The sequence below is a fragment of the Scyliorhinus torazame genome, chromosome 29 (assembly GCF_047496885.1).
Source record: "Scyliorhinus torazame isolate Kashiwa2021f chromosome 29, sScyTor2.1, whole genome shotgun sequence".
Taxonomy (NCBI): domain Eukaryota; kingdom Metazoa; phylum Chordata; class Chondrichthyes; order Carcharhiniformes; family Scyliorhinidae; genus Scyliorhinus; species Scyliorhinus torazame.
Genome location: NC_092735.1, coordinates 18927953 through 18941698, shown reverse-complemented (window position 1 = coordinate 18941698; position 13746 = coordinate 18927953). Strand labels below are relative to the sequence as shown.

The 13746-nt window shown below is 48.7% G+C and overlaps 1 protein-coding gene across 12 annotated transcripts in view; it reads right to left on the bottom strand.

The window, feature by feature from the left end:
- Nucleotides 1-13746, bottom strand: part of LOC140403903 (activating transcription factor 7-interacting protein 1-like) — a 256189-nt gene that overhangs the window by 103719 nt on the left and 138724 nt on the right. For all 12 annotated transcript variants that reach the window (XM_072492132.1, XM_072492126.1, XM_072492134.1 and 9 more), the window contains 3 exons: nucleotides 5248-5393; nucleotides 2392-2529; nucleotides 357-437 (listed from right to left, as the gene is read on the bottom strand). In XM_072492132.1, coding sequence (XP_072348233.1) covers nucleotides 357-437; nucleotides 2392-2529; nucleotides 5248-5393 — 365 coding nt within the window. The remainder of the gene's footprint in view (nucleotides 1-356; nucleotides 438-2391; nucleotides 2530-5247; nucleotides 5394-13746) is intronic.

Sequence of the window (13746 nt, the reverse complement as noted above, 5' to 3'; positions counted from 1 at the left end):
CCAGAATGTTTCAAGTTTGTGCATTGAAAACATGTGTTCCTCTCAAGGGTTGAAATGACCAAAATATGATCTGTAGGCGTTAGCAGGTAACTAAAGTTAATTTGTAATCATACAGAAAAGATGATTACAAGACAGTATTTTAGCTGACAGAGTATGTATGCATGCAAGTGTGTAAATGCTTGAATCATATGGATTTGTAGGAACTAACTCCAATATCTTGATGCCCAATAAGAAACGGAGATTACTGTAAGTTTCAAGTTAACCATCAAAATATCCAGAAGGGTACTGAGCCACTACTAGGCCCAAGCACATTATTTTTCAGAAGCAATTAAGCAATAGTCCCAGTTGGTACCTACCTCTTGCACTTTTTTCGAGGCAGAATCATTGCGAGCTTGATTTGCTGAGCCCAGCCTTTTTTCTATCTGCATGAGTTTTGCCTGTGGAAAAGTCAAAAGCACAATAGTTTTCCTTAAAAAGAGACACAAAATAATACCCAAGGGGTCTCATGCACTCAGGCCAATTAAGTTTTATTCTGGATACAACAGTTATTACTTGGGTTGTTTTTAAATGACTGCAAGCATTGCTGGAAATGCATACAAGACAGTTAGCACCCAAAAGAAGTAAAAGCTTCAAGTGTACTCAATATCACCAAAACGGATTATTTGGTCGTAATCTCATTGTTTGTGAAATGTTAGGATTGCAAATTAGCTGCCATGTTTCCTACATTAGGGAATACTACACTCCAAAAGTAATTAACTGGGATGGCCTGAGAGTATGAATATACGCAAGTTGGTTAGTACTTATTTTTCCTCCCATAAACTGCACTTTTAATGACACTGCATTTTCTGATATACAAACACACATCCGTCATGATACCGCATCTCATTCACTGGTTCATCATGTTATCAGTCACATGCCGGCACTGGCACAGTGTTTAGCACAGCTGCCTCACAGCACCGAGGACCTGGGTTCAATCCCGGCACCGGGTCACTGTCCGCGTGGAGTTTGCATATTCTCCCCGTGTCTGCATGGGTTTCACCACACAACGCCAAAAGATGTGCAGGGTAGGTGGATTGGCCATGCTAAATTGCCCCTTATTTGGAAAAAAGAATGGGGTACTCTAAATTTATTTTTTAAAAAAAGGTTATCAGTCACAATAGGTAGCAGAGGCAAACTAGCTATCAAATATCGATTTAACTACTGTCTGAACAAACGGGTAATTGGCAACATTCAGAGGTATAGTATACGGTGGTTCCCAAAGTGGGTTACACATGCCCCTTGCGGCACATGAGAAATTGTGCAATTATGTTTCAATATTTTCAGGGATGAGAAATGTTTTGACCTCTGCTGCCCCCTCGCCGTTATCCAGGGATTCCCAGACCATGGGCTGTTGACAGCAGCGAGTTAGAGTATAACTGAACATAATTCCAATAAAAGCAGAGTCTAGACAGTAGAAAACAATGCAGTAGTGATTGGAAAAGCAACAAGCAGGAAGAGGAAGCCTATGATTCGAGGAGCAGTGAGCAAAGGAGAGAAAACCTGTTATTGGAGATTACATCTGGAGTAATGAACTCTCAGAAATCACTTTCCACTTGTGAAAGATGACTTTTGGCATTCACTGGAAGGAAATCGAAGTGTCATCGCCATATGTGTGTTGAAAACAGTTTGCGACCAAAATTGTCAGCCATTTCTCCCAACTTCAAGTGCTTATGCTCCAACAAATAAGCTCATCCATCACATTAATGGCAAGTCAAAATTATTACAGGTAAATATGTGCCCATCATAAAACATAACTATAATGATTCATAAAATATCAGGTCATTACAGGAGTAAATGAAAAAGAGATTGCCAGTAGGGGAATGCACAAAAGTTGGTAAATCTGAATAAGGGTACACAACCAAAAAGGTTTGGGAACTACAAGTGTACATCGATTAGGTGGTATATTTCTTGTTTGATGTTTCACACCTCTTTATTGATATTGTTACATCCCAGTAGTTCATCGGAGAGTTATTAATTAATAGGACTCCTCTATATTCATGGTGATATGAACGGAAATAATTTTCAACATAAGATTTCAAATATTAGACTTAACATGGCGTTGCTCAAGGAAAGTAAGATGACAAATTGCTCCATGAGGAGAGATCATCACAAATAGAATTTTCAGTAAATTGTGTTTAATAAATCATACATGTCTTTATCCCCATCACAATGTAACCAAAACAAAAAACATCTCTTGTATTAGAACCCTCTACAACTATTGTGAGCGCTAAGAGGCAAGTCACCTGACAATATTGAGTAATGAGTATTTTTGTTTTCCCATTATATTGATAGCTATTGGTAACTGCCCATTTTTGAAGGCTTCAATTTTAAAAAAAAATTTAGAGCACTAACCTGTAAGCCACTGATTAACGATTCATGCCTTGCGTTGCACTCAATTTTTTCTACTCTGTTTTTCAGCTCTGCCAGCTTCTTGTCGAAAACACCACTCTGCATGGAACTGATGCGTTCTTCAATAATCTGCTGAACAATCTGCATTAAAAAAAAAATAGTTACTCACCACAAACTAGATTGATCTTTCCCCCATTAATCAGTTTCAAATGATCTACATTGATTGCTTATTTCCCTTCCACTCAAAGATTAGCAGGCAGTATTTTACTGAGAATTTGCATCAAATTATATAATTTCTATTTATTTAGCACCTTTAATCTATTAAAATGTCCCAATATCCTTCACAGGAGCATTAACAAAACAAAATATGACACATAGCTTGCAGCCAAACTGATTTAATCTCAGTCTGTTGCAGGAAGAGGGATGGAGTTTGGAGTAGAGACCAAAAATACTGTTTCTCACCTTCCCAATATTTAATCTGCTCATCCAGTACTCCTGTCAGATAACAGTCTGATAATTTAGCAACAGTGGATGAGTTGAGAGCTTGGTGTTCATCAGCATACAGGTGCAAACTCACTTTTGTGTTTTAGTTGACATCATCGAGGGGCAGGATTTAGATGAAAAATAGGAGGGGGCCAAGGATAGGTCCTTGGGGGACAGAGGTAATACAGAGAAGGGTGAGAAACCATTGCAAGTGATAGTTAAGAAAGGAAGCAAGTCAAAGCTGTTCCACAGAGTTGGACGACAATGGAGGGAGAGTATTGTGAGGTCAACTACATCACAGGCTGCAGACAATTGGAGAAGGATGAGGAAGAAAAGCTTCCCTTTGTCGCAGTCATATCAGATGTCATAATAGCGGTTGGTGATGCTGCTGAATGTTGTCTTGGGGTATGAGAATAAATGCACTGCATGGCTGTCAGGGTTATGGTGTTTAATTCATGTACCTGTCAATCTGGTGCCGTCTAAAGAAACCTTTTGCGTACTGGCAACCGAAGTTAAAAGCAGCAATGTTTGTATTATGGTTCCCAATCAGCAAAGGCAGCAAACTCATCACAAATTAATATGAACAATTTAAATTGTCAGAGCAATACATTTTTATGTACCACACAAGAGAGGAGACTGTGAGGCAATGGAATGCTCTTGGAGTGTTACTGGTTTCATGTTGATATGGTCTCTGCCAGTTTGGCTGGGTGTTTGAAGGAAAGGGAATTAAGGGTCGTACGAACAGTGAAGACACATGGGATTAAATTTACTGCTCCTGTATAGAATAAACATCAATACTAACCTACTGTCACCTATGTTCAGTGGGATGCAAAAAGATTAAAAGAAACACAACCTTACTGGAAGGGCCACTTTGAAATGTCTACAAACAATATGTCAAAAACAAATTATTTTAAAACTTTACAAAAAACTACAAGTTTACTAGCTGACTTCCTCTGTACAAAGACAACAGAGGCAATGGTAGCAAAACATGTAGTTGAAAAGTAGGATGACTGAACTCACTCCTTGATGAAACGTAATCAAATGATGTTCTCCCAAATTGTGGAGATGCCAGCGTTGAGCACAGTAAGAAGTCTTACAACACCAGGTTAAAGTCCAACAGATTTGTTTCAATGTCACCAGCTTTCGGAGCGCTGCTCCTTCCTCAGGTGAATGAAGAGGTATGTTCCAGAAACACACACACACATATATATATATATATATATATATATATATATATATATAGACAGATTCAAAGATGCCAGACAATGCTTGGAATGCGAGCATTAGCAGGTGATTAAATCTTTACAGATCCAGAGATGGGGCCAAGTTCCGCACACATGAGTGCGGCCTCAACCGGGACCTGGGATTCATGTCGCATTACATTCATCCCCCACCATCTGGCCTGCAAAATCCTACCAACTGTCCTGGCTTGACACAATTCACACCTCTTTAACCTGGGGTTACCCCATCTCTGGATCTGTAAAGATTTAATCACCTGCTAATGCTCGTATTCCAAGCATTGTCTGACATCTTTGAATCTGTCTATATATATGTTTCTGGAACATACCTCTTCATTCACCTGAGGAAGGAGCAGCGCTCCGAAAGCTAGTGACATCGAAACAAACCTGTTGGACTTTAACCTGGTGTTGTAAGACTTCTTACTGTGTTCTCCCAAATGACATGGGCAGAAGAGTGAACCACTGACACAAAGTTTCATGGCTGGGATTCTCCGGTATCCGGCGGGCGGGCCGTACCGGCGCTGAGGAGTGGCATGAACCACTCCGGCGACGGGCTGCCGGAAGGTGCGGAATCCTCTGCACTTCCGGAGGCTAGGCCGGCGCCGGCAGGGTTGGTGCCGTGCCAACCAGCGCAGAAGGGCCTATGCCGGCGCGAGTTGGCGCATGCGCGGGCACGCCAGCGTGATCCCAGAGCATGCGCAGGTGGGTTCTTCTCTGCGACAGCCATGGCGGAGCCTTACAGCGGCTGGCGCGGAGGTAAAGAGTGCCCCCACGGCACAGGCCCGCCCGCGGATCGGTGGGCCTCGATTGCGGGCCAGGCCACCGTGGACCCCCCCGCCGGACTCCGCAGGCCACCCGCAGAGCCAGGTCCCGCCAGTAAGAACCTTGTGTAATTTACGTTGGCGGGACTGGACGAAAACGGGCGGACGCTCGGCCCATCGCGGAGCGGAGAATCACCGGGGGGGGGGGGGGGGGGGGGGGGGGGGGGGGGCGTTGCCAACGGCCCCCGACTGGCGCAATTCCCGCCCCCGCCAAAAAAAACGGCACTGGAGTATTCGGCAGCAGGCGTCAGAGCGAGATTCACGTCGCCCCCCCAGCCCGGGCGGGGGGTCGGAGAATCCCACCCCAGGTCACATACCTTCTCCAGCGTCTCGCGGATCTCCCCTCTGGCAGTGATCTTCACTTTTAAAGCAGCCTCGTATTCATCTTCAGAAAACCGACACCGTTTGGATATACTGCTTTCCGCATCTTCAGACTTGGACCTTTTTCGTGTCACAATTTCATCTACAAAATAGATCAAAATTATTCCGGCTATTTTAATTTTTCTGAATAATAATAAACCTTAGCGTTGACATCACTACACAAATTTAGATTGTGAACATTGATCTATATTTAAGCATTTATCATCCAGTGATCAGATGAATATGCTCTCAATGGTATGGATGAAATTCACAATACTTCACCTTTCGTGGTCTGAACACTTAAAAACTGGGTACCAATGTACAGGATGAATGGTTCTGGTTTAGAATTTTGGCAAGATGGTATACCACCAGTTTACATTGGTGGCCAATCTGCAGGGCTGTACAATATTTTCATCGTTTAAAAATATTCTCTATTTGCAATGGATACTAAAGCCCAACATTTTTGTAGCAATTTTTGTTCACCAATCCAATTACTCAGCCATGATTGAATGGTGGTGTAGACTCAATGGATGAAATGGCCTAATTCTGCTCCTATATCTTATGGCCTATAAATTTCCTGAACTTCTCTGAACACTCTCTCTACTCAATGCACTTCATTTTTTCTTCATGGGGGACGGGGACGGGACAAGAATGGGGAACAACAAACTTACACGTATAGAAGAGCAGATGGTAGGAGCAGTTAGTCAGGAGCTGACATTAAGGCACAATATTGGGCTTGGTATCACTGTATTACTTACCTGTCTTTGAGGTACTTAATGTTGTCACTGGGCACAGAGATGAAAGTCACGCCATATTATAGAACTGCTATCTCATTCCCTTGATGAGCATCAAAACGGGAAAGAAAATTGCAATACACCTTCAGTTTCACACCATCCTATCCCCAGAGTTCCTATAAAATCATGGCCATCAAAAGTAAGCCCATTTGTAACATTTGGGGCTTTACAAAATTCCATAGGTCTACAATTTTTTGGGCTTTTTTAAAAACACTTGTTAACATTGAATTACGGGGAGACTTGCGGTTGCGGCGATGCGGAGCTAAGCCGCACATTTCGGCAGCTCCCGCTACAACAGACTTTTGGGCTCTCCGGAGGAGCCCCAACGGAAATTTTTTGATTGAATCCCATGTGGGAAGGTGAAGTAAGGCCCCCCCCCTTAAGTCGTATGGCGGGGATTGGCGGTGGAGCGACGGAGAAAGAGGCTTTGGAGCAGCGGCAAAAACAAGGGGAAAAAACCAAGATGGCGGAGGACGGAGATCGAGCAGCATGAGGGCCGGGCCAGCAGGAGTTCCTCAGGCGCTGCGTGGAGGAGCTTAAAAAGGAGGTGCTGGCGCCAATGCTGTTGGCGATCGAGGGGCGATCGAGACCCAGAAGGCCCAGGCGGTGAAGCTCCGTGAGGTGAGGGATAAAACCAATGAGAACGAGGACGAGATCCTGGGCCTGACGGTAAAGATGGAGGCGCACGAGGCGGTGCACAAGAGGTGGGCCGAGAGACTCGAGGTCCTGGAGAACAGGTCGAGGAGGAAGAATCTCCGGATTCTGGGTCTCCTCGAAGGAGTGGAGGGGGCTGATGCCGGGGCGTATGTGAGCATGATGCTCCATTCGCTGATGGGTGCGGAGGTCTCTCCGAGCCCCCTGGAGCTAGAAGGGGCTCACCGGGTCCTGGCGAGGAGACCCAAGGCTGGCGAGCCGCCAAGGGCGATAGTGGCGAGGTTCCATCGCTTCGCGGACAAAGAGAGTGTCCTGAGATGGGCCAAGGTGCGGAGCAGTAGATGGGAGAATGCGGTGATCCGAGTCTACCAGGACTGGAGTGCGGAGGTGGCAAAGAGGAGAGCTGGCTTCAACCGGGCCAAGGCGGTGCTGCATAAAAAAAAAAGAGTGAGATTCGGGATGCTGCAGTCTGCACGACTGTGGGTCACTTATCAGGACCGACACCACTATTTTGAGACGCCAGAAGAGGCTTGGACCTTTATCCAAACGGAAAAATTGGACTCGAACTGAGGGGCTGTGGTTGTGGGGGGGGGGGGGGGGGATGTTGATTGTATACAGGGTTGTAAACATGGGTAAAGAATGTTTCACGGGTGGGATGATGGATGGGGGAAGAGTTACTTTTTCTTTTGATGAGATAGTGGGGAATGTGAGCGTCGGTGCTGGAGGGAGGCAAGGCTCGGGGATGGGGGAAACTGGGATAAGGCCGCAACTGGAGCTGCGCCACAGGGGGCGGGGCTGGCTCAGGAAAGCGTGGGCCTTTTCCCGCGCTAGGGAGGGGGGGGGGGGATGGAGGAACGCAAGGAGGAGGAGAGATTCCCACACGGGGAGATCAACGGGAAGGCGGGGGAAGCCGGGGTCAGCAGAAGTCAGCTGACTCACAGAAGTAGTATGGGGGGAACAAAAGAGCTAGATGTGAGTCTAGCCGGGGGGGGGGAAAGAAAGAAGGATAATAGGGTTGCTGCAGCACTGGCCGAGGGGGAACTGAAAATGGAAGAGGTGGTCGGTGCGGGGGTTCCCCTTCTGGGGGATTGGAGGGTGCGGGAGACGCGGGCACGGGACTGGCCTAAGATAGGAGATGGCTAGTCGGCGGGCGGGGGGGGGGGGCGCAAATCCGGCTGATCACGTGGAATGTGAGGGGCATAAATTGGCCGGTTAATAGGGCCCGAGTGTTCGCGCACTTAAAAGGGACTGAAGGCAGAAGTGGTCATGCTTCAGGAGACACATCTGAAGGTGGCAGATCAGGTCAGGTTAAGGGATGGGTAGGACAGGTGTTCCATTCGGGGCTGGATGAGAAGAATAGAGGGGTGGCAATACTGGTGGGGAAGCGGGTGTCGTTTGAGGCCAAGAACATAGTAGCGGACAATGGAGGCCGATACGTGATGGTGAGCGGTAGGTTGCAGGGGACGGGGGTAGTATTGGTAAATGTATACCCCGAACTGGGGCGATGCTGGATTCATGAAACGGATGTTGGGGCGTATTCCGGACTTGGAGGTAGGGAACTTGATAATGGGTGGGGATTTCAACACGGTGTTGGACCCAGCAGATTTTAAGGGTGGACAGGGGCTGTTTAGCACAGGGCTAAATCGCTGGCTTTGAAAGCAGTCCAAGGCAGGCCAGCAGCACGGTTCAATTCCCGTAACAGCCTCCCCGAACAGGCGCTGGAATGTGGCGACTAGGGGCTTTTCACAGTAACTTCATTTGAAGCCTACTTGTGACAATAAGAGATTTTAATTTCATTAGATCGTTCCAGATCTAGGACGGGGAAGAGGCCGGCTCCGGCCAAGGTGCTCAGGGGGTTTATGGATCAGATGGGGGGAGTAGATCCGTGGAGATTTGCCAGGCCTTTGGCCAGAGAATTTTCTTTTTTCTCCCATGTACATAAGGCCTACTCCCGGATAGATTTTTTTGTTCTGGGCAGGGCATTGATCCCGAAAGTGGAGGGAACGGAGTATTTGGCCATAGCCATTTCAGACCACGCCCCGCATTGGGTGGAGCTAGAGCTGGGGGAAGAGAGGGACCAACGCCCGCTGTGGCAGCTGGATGTGGGACTGCTGGCAGACGAGGAAGTGTGTAGGAGGGTGCGGGGGTGCATCGAAAGGTATCTGGAGGCCAACGACAACGGGGAGGTGCAGGTGGGAGTAGTATGGGAGGCGCTGAAGGCGGTGGTCAGGGGAGAGTTAATCTCCATCAGGGCTCATAGGGAGAAGAGAGAGGGCATGGAAAGGGAGAGGTTAGTGGGGGAGATTTTAAGGGTGGACAGGAGATATGCAGAGGCCCCTGATGAGGGACTACTCTGGGAGAGACAAAGTCTCCAGACGGAGTTCGACCTGTTGACCACGGGGAAGGCAGAGGCACAGTGGAGGAAGGCACAGGGGGCGATGTATGAATATGGGGAGAAGGCGAGTCGGATGCTGGCACACCAGCTCCGTAAGAGGATGGCAGCGAGGGAAATAGGAGGAGTCAAGGGTGGCAGGGGAACTACGGTGCGGAGTGCGGTGCAAGTGAATGAGGCATTCAAGGCCTTCTACGAGGAGCTGTATAGGTTCCCAGCCCCCAGGGGGAAAAGAGGGGATGCGACGATTCTTGGACCATCTGAGGTTCCCGAGGGTGGAGGAGCAGGAGGTGGCTGGTTTGGGGGTGCCAATTGGGGTGGAGGAGCTGGTTAAAGGACTGGGGAGCATGCAGGCAGGGAAGGCCCCGGGGCCGGATGGGTTCCCGGTGGAGTTCTGTAGGAAGTATGTAGACCTGTTAGCCCCGTTGCTGGTAAGGACTTTTAATGAGGCAAGGGAGGGGGGACCCTGCCCCCGACAATGTCGGAGGCGACGATCTCTTTGATCCTGAAGCGGGATAAGGACCCACTGCAATGCGGGTCGTATAGACCGATCTCGCTCCTCAATGTAGATGCTAAGTTGCTGGCAAATATGTTGGCTATGAGGATTGAGGACTGTGTCCCGGGGGTGATTCACGAGGACCAGACGGGATTCGTAAAGGGTAGGCAGCTAAATACCAATGTGCGAAGGCTCCTAAATGTGATAATGATGCCATCGGTGGAGGGAGAGGCGGAGATAGAGGCAGCTATGGACGCGGAGAAGGCCTTTGACCGAGTAGAGTGGGAATATCATTGGGAAGTGTTGCGGAGGTTTGGGGTTGGAGAGGGGTTTATCAGTTGGGTTAAACTCCTATATAGAGCCCCGGTGGCGAGTGTGATTACGAATCGGCGAAGATCGGACTATTTTCGGTTGTATCGAGGGACGAGGCAGGGGTGCCCCCTGTCCCCCTTGTTGTTTGCACTAGCAATTGAACCTTTGGCCATGGCATTAAGGGTGTCTGGGAAATGGAGGGGGGTGGTCCGAGGGGGAGGGGAGCATCGAGTGTCGCTGTATGCAGACGACCTGTTGCTGTATGTGGCGGATCCAGTGGAGGGTATGGTGAAGGTCATGCAGATCCTAAGGGAGTTTGGGGACTTCTCGGGCTCTAAGCTCAATGTAGGGAAGAGCGAGCTCCTTATGGTGCATCCGGGGGATCAGGGAAGAGGGATAGACGACCTACTGCTGAGGAGGGCGGATAGGCGCTTTCGATACTTGGGGATCCAGGTAGCTAGGAGGGCCCTGCACAAACTTAACTTGACGAGGCTGGTGGAGCAGATGGATGAGGACTTTAAACGGTGGGACATGTTGCCACTCTCGCTAGCGGGCAGGGTACAGTCGATTAAAATGGTGGTCCTTCGGAGGTTTCTTTTTGTATTTCAATGCCTTCCAATTGTGATCACCGAGGCCATTTTTAAGAGGGTAGGCAGGAGCATCATGGGCTTTGTGTGGGCGAGTAAGACCCCGAGGGTAAGGAGGGGGTTCCTGGAGTGAAGTAGGGATAGAGGAGGGCTGGCGTTGCCGAATCTGGGTGGCTACTATTGGGCAGCCAACGTGGCGATGATCCGTAAGTGGGTGATGGAGGGAGAGGGGGCGGCATAGAAGAGGTTGGAGATGGCGTCCTGCAAAGGAACGAGCCTGGGGGCGCTGGTGACGGCACCGCTGCCGCTCTCACCGACAAGGTACACCACGAGCCCGGTGGTGGCGGCAACGCTAAAGATCTGGTGGCAGTGGAGACGGCACAGGGGTGCGATGGGAGCCTCCGTGTGGTCCCCGATCAGAGACAACCATCGGTTTGTCCTGGGAAGGATGGACGGGGTGTTTCAGAGCTGGCATAGGGCAGGGATTAAAAGAATGGGGGACCTGTTCATTGATGGGACGTTTGCGAGCTTAGGGGCGCTGGAGGAGAAGTTTGGGCTACCCCCGGGAAATGCTTTCAGGTACATGCAAGTATGGGCGTTTGTGAGGCGGCAGGCGAGGGAATTCCCGCTGCTCCCGGCACAGGGGATTCAAGACAGGGTGATTTTGGGGGTATGGTTCGGAGAGGGCAAGGTGTCAGCGATATACCAGGAGATGGAAGAAGAGGGGGAGGCTTTGGTCGAGGAGCTGAAGGGTAAATGGGAAGAGGAGCTGGGGGAGGAGATTGAGGCAGGGCTGTGGGCTGATGCCCTAAGTAGGGTTAATTCCTCTTCCTCATGTGCCAGGCTCAGCCTGATACAGTTTAAGGTAGTTCACAGAGCGCACATGACGGGGGCGAGGCTGAGTAGGTTCTTTGGGGTGGAGGACAGATGTGGGAGGTGCTCAGGAAGCCCGGCGAACCATGTCCATATGTTTTGGTCATGCCCGGCACTGGAGGAGGTCTGGAGGGGAGTTGCGAGAACAGTATCTAAGGTGGTGAAAGTCCGGGACAAGCCAAGCTGGGGGCTAGCACTATTTGGAGTAGCGGACGAGCCGGGAGTGCAGGAGGCGAAAGAGGCCGGCATTCTGGCCTTTGCGTCCCTAGTAGCCCGGCGAAGGATCTTGTTAATGTGGAAAGAGGCGAAGCCCCCCCAGCGTGGAGGCCTGGATAAATGATATGGCAGGGTTTATCAAGTTGGAGAGGATAAAGTTTGCCTGGAGAGGGTCTGCGCAGGGGTTCTACAGGCGGTGGCAACCGTTCCTAGACTATCTCGCGGAGCGTTAGATGAAGGTCGGACAGCAGCAGCAGCAACCCGGGGGGGGATATCTTTCTTGGGGGGAGGGTTTTTTTTCTGGGGGGCATTTGAGCAAGAAAATACATGAATGATCTGGAAAACCGATATGTACGGGAGGAATCCAATGTACAAAGTTCTGTATCATATTGACTTGCCATGTTCATGTTTTGCTATGCGAGCGTTCTTTCTTTTGTGTTATGGGAGGTGGGGGGTTTGTTTGTAGGGTTGAAAATTTTGTTTAAAAATTCTTAATAAACATATTTTTTAAAAAAACATTGAATTACGGTTTCTAAAATAAGACAGCTAAGCAAATAAAAAGTCACAAAGCTTCTTTCCACTGACAAACTCATGTAAGTGGAGGTATATATTTATCTACAATGGATACACATTAGTTTAAAAACATGCAATGCATCCCAAGGACAGAAAGCATCACAAAATGTCACAAGTTTTATGGATCGGAAGGCCTACAGACTGTGTATTTATTAACATGTCTTAAATGACATTGAATATTTGGGGGCAGTGGAGACGGCATAGGGGAAAGACGGGAGCCTCGGTGCGGTCCCCGATAAGAAATAACCATAGGTTTGTTCCGGGGAGAATGGATGGGGGATTTGGAGCATGGCAAAGAGCTGGGGTAGTACAATTGAGAGATCTGTTCATAGATGGGACGTTTGCGAGTCTGGGTGCGCTGACGGAAAAATATGGGTTGCCCCAAGGGAATGCATTTCGGTATATGCAACTGAGGGCTTTTGCGAGGCAACAGGTGAGTGAATTCCCACAGCTCCCGACGCAGGAGGTGCAGGATAGAGTGATCTCAGAGACATGGGTGGGGGATGGTAAGGTGTCGGACATATATAGGGAAATGAGGGAGGGGGGGGGGGGGGGGGGGGGGGAGATCATGGTAGATGAGCTGAAAGGGAAATGGGAAGAAGAGCTGGGGGAGGAGATTGAGGAGGGGCTGTGGGCTGACGCCCTACGTAGGGTAAACACATCGTCCTCGTGTGCCAGGCTAAGCCTGATACAATTCAAGGTTCTACACAGGGCGCATATGACTGGAGCACGGCTCAGTAAATTTTTGGGGGTAGAGGATAGGTGTGGGAGATGCTCGAGAAGCCTAGCGAATCACACCCACATGTTCTGGTCATGCCCGGCACTACAGGGGTTCTGGGTGGGGGTGGCAAGGGTGCTTTCGAAGGTGGTGGGGGTCTGGGTCGAACCAAGCTGGGGGTTGGCTATATTCGGGGTTGCAGAAGAGCCGGGAGTGCAGGAGGCGAGAGAGGCTGATGTTTTGGCCTTTGCGTCCCTAGTAGCCCGGCGCAGGATATTGTTAATGTGGAAGGAAGCCAAACCCCCGGGCGTGGAGACCTGGATAAACGACATGGCAGGGTTTATAAAGTTAGAACGGATCAAGTTCGTATTAAGGGGTTCGGCTCAAGGGTTCACCAGGCGGTGGCAACCGTTTGTCGACTACCTCACAGAAAGCTAAGGGAATGGAAAAGAAGAAGACAACAGCAGCAACCCAGGTGGGAGGGGGAGGAACCGGACGGACTCTCAGGGATGTCATTGTATATGTATAGACACTTGTTATAGGTAATGTATATTGGATTGTTGGATTGTGTCTTTGGAGAGTAACTATTTTTGACAAGGCAGTTGCCACTCAGTTTTGTTTTTGTTTATATATTATTTATTTATTTGTTTAAAATTGGCCACGGTTATTTATATTGCTTTGTTGTTGTTCAAAAGAAAAACTATGTACTGTTATGTTTGGCCACAAAATTTTGAATAAAATATATATTTTTTTAAAAACATGTCTTAAATGCCCTGAAGTGTATTTCCCAGAGTTTCCTTGGAGTGCAAACAATGCCTTTATGTAGGGATATTACTCAAGA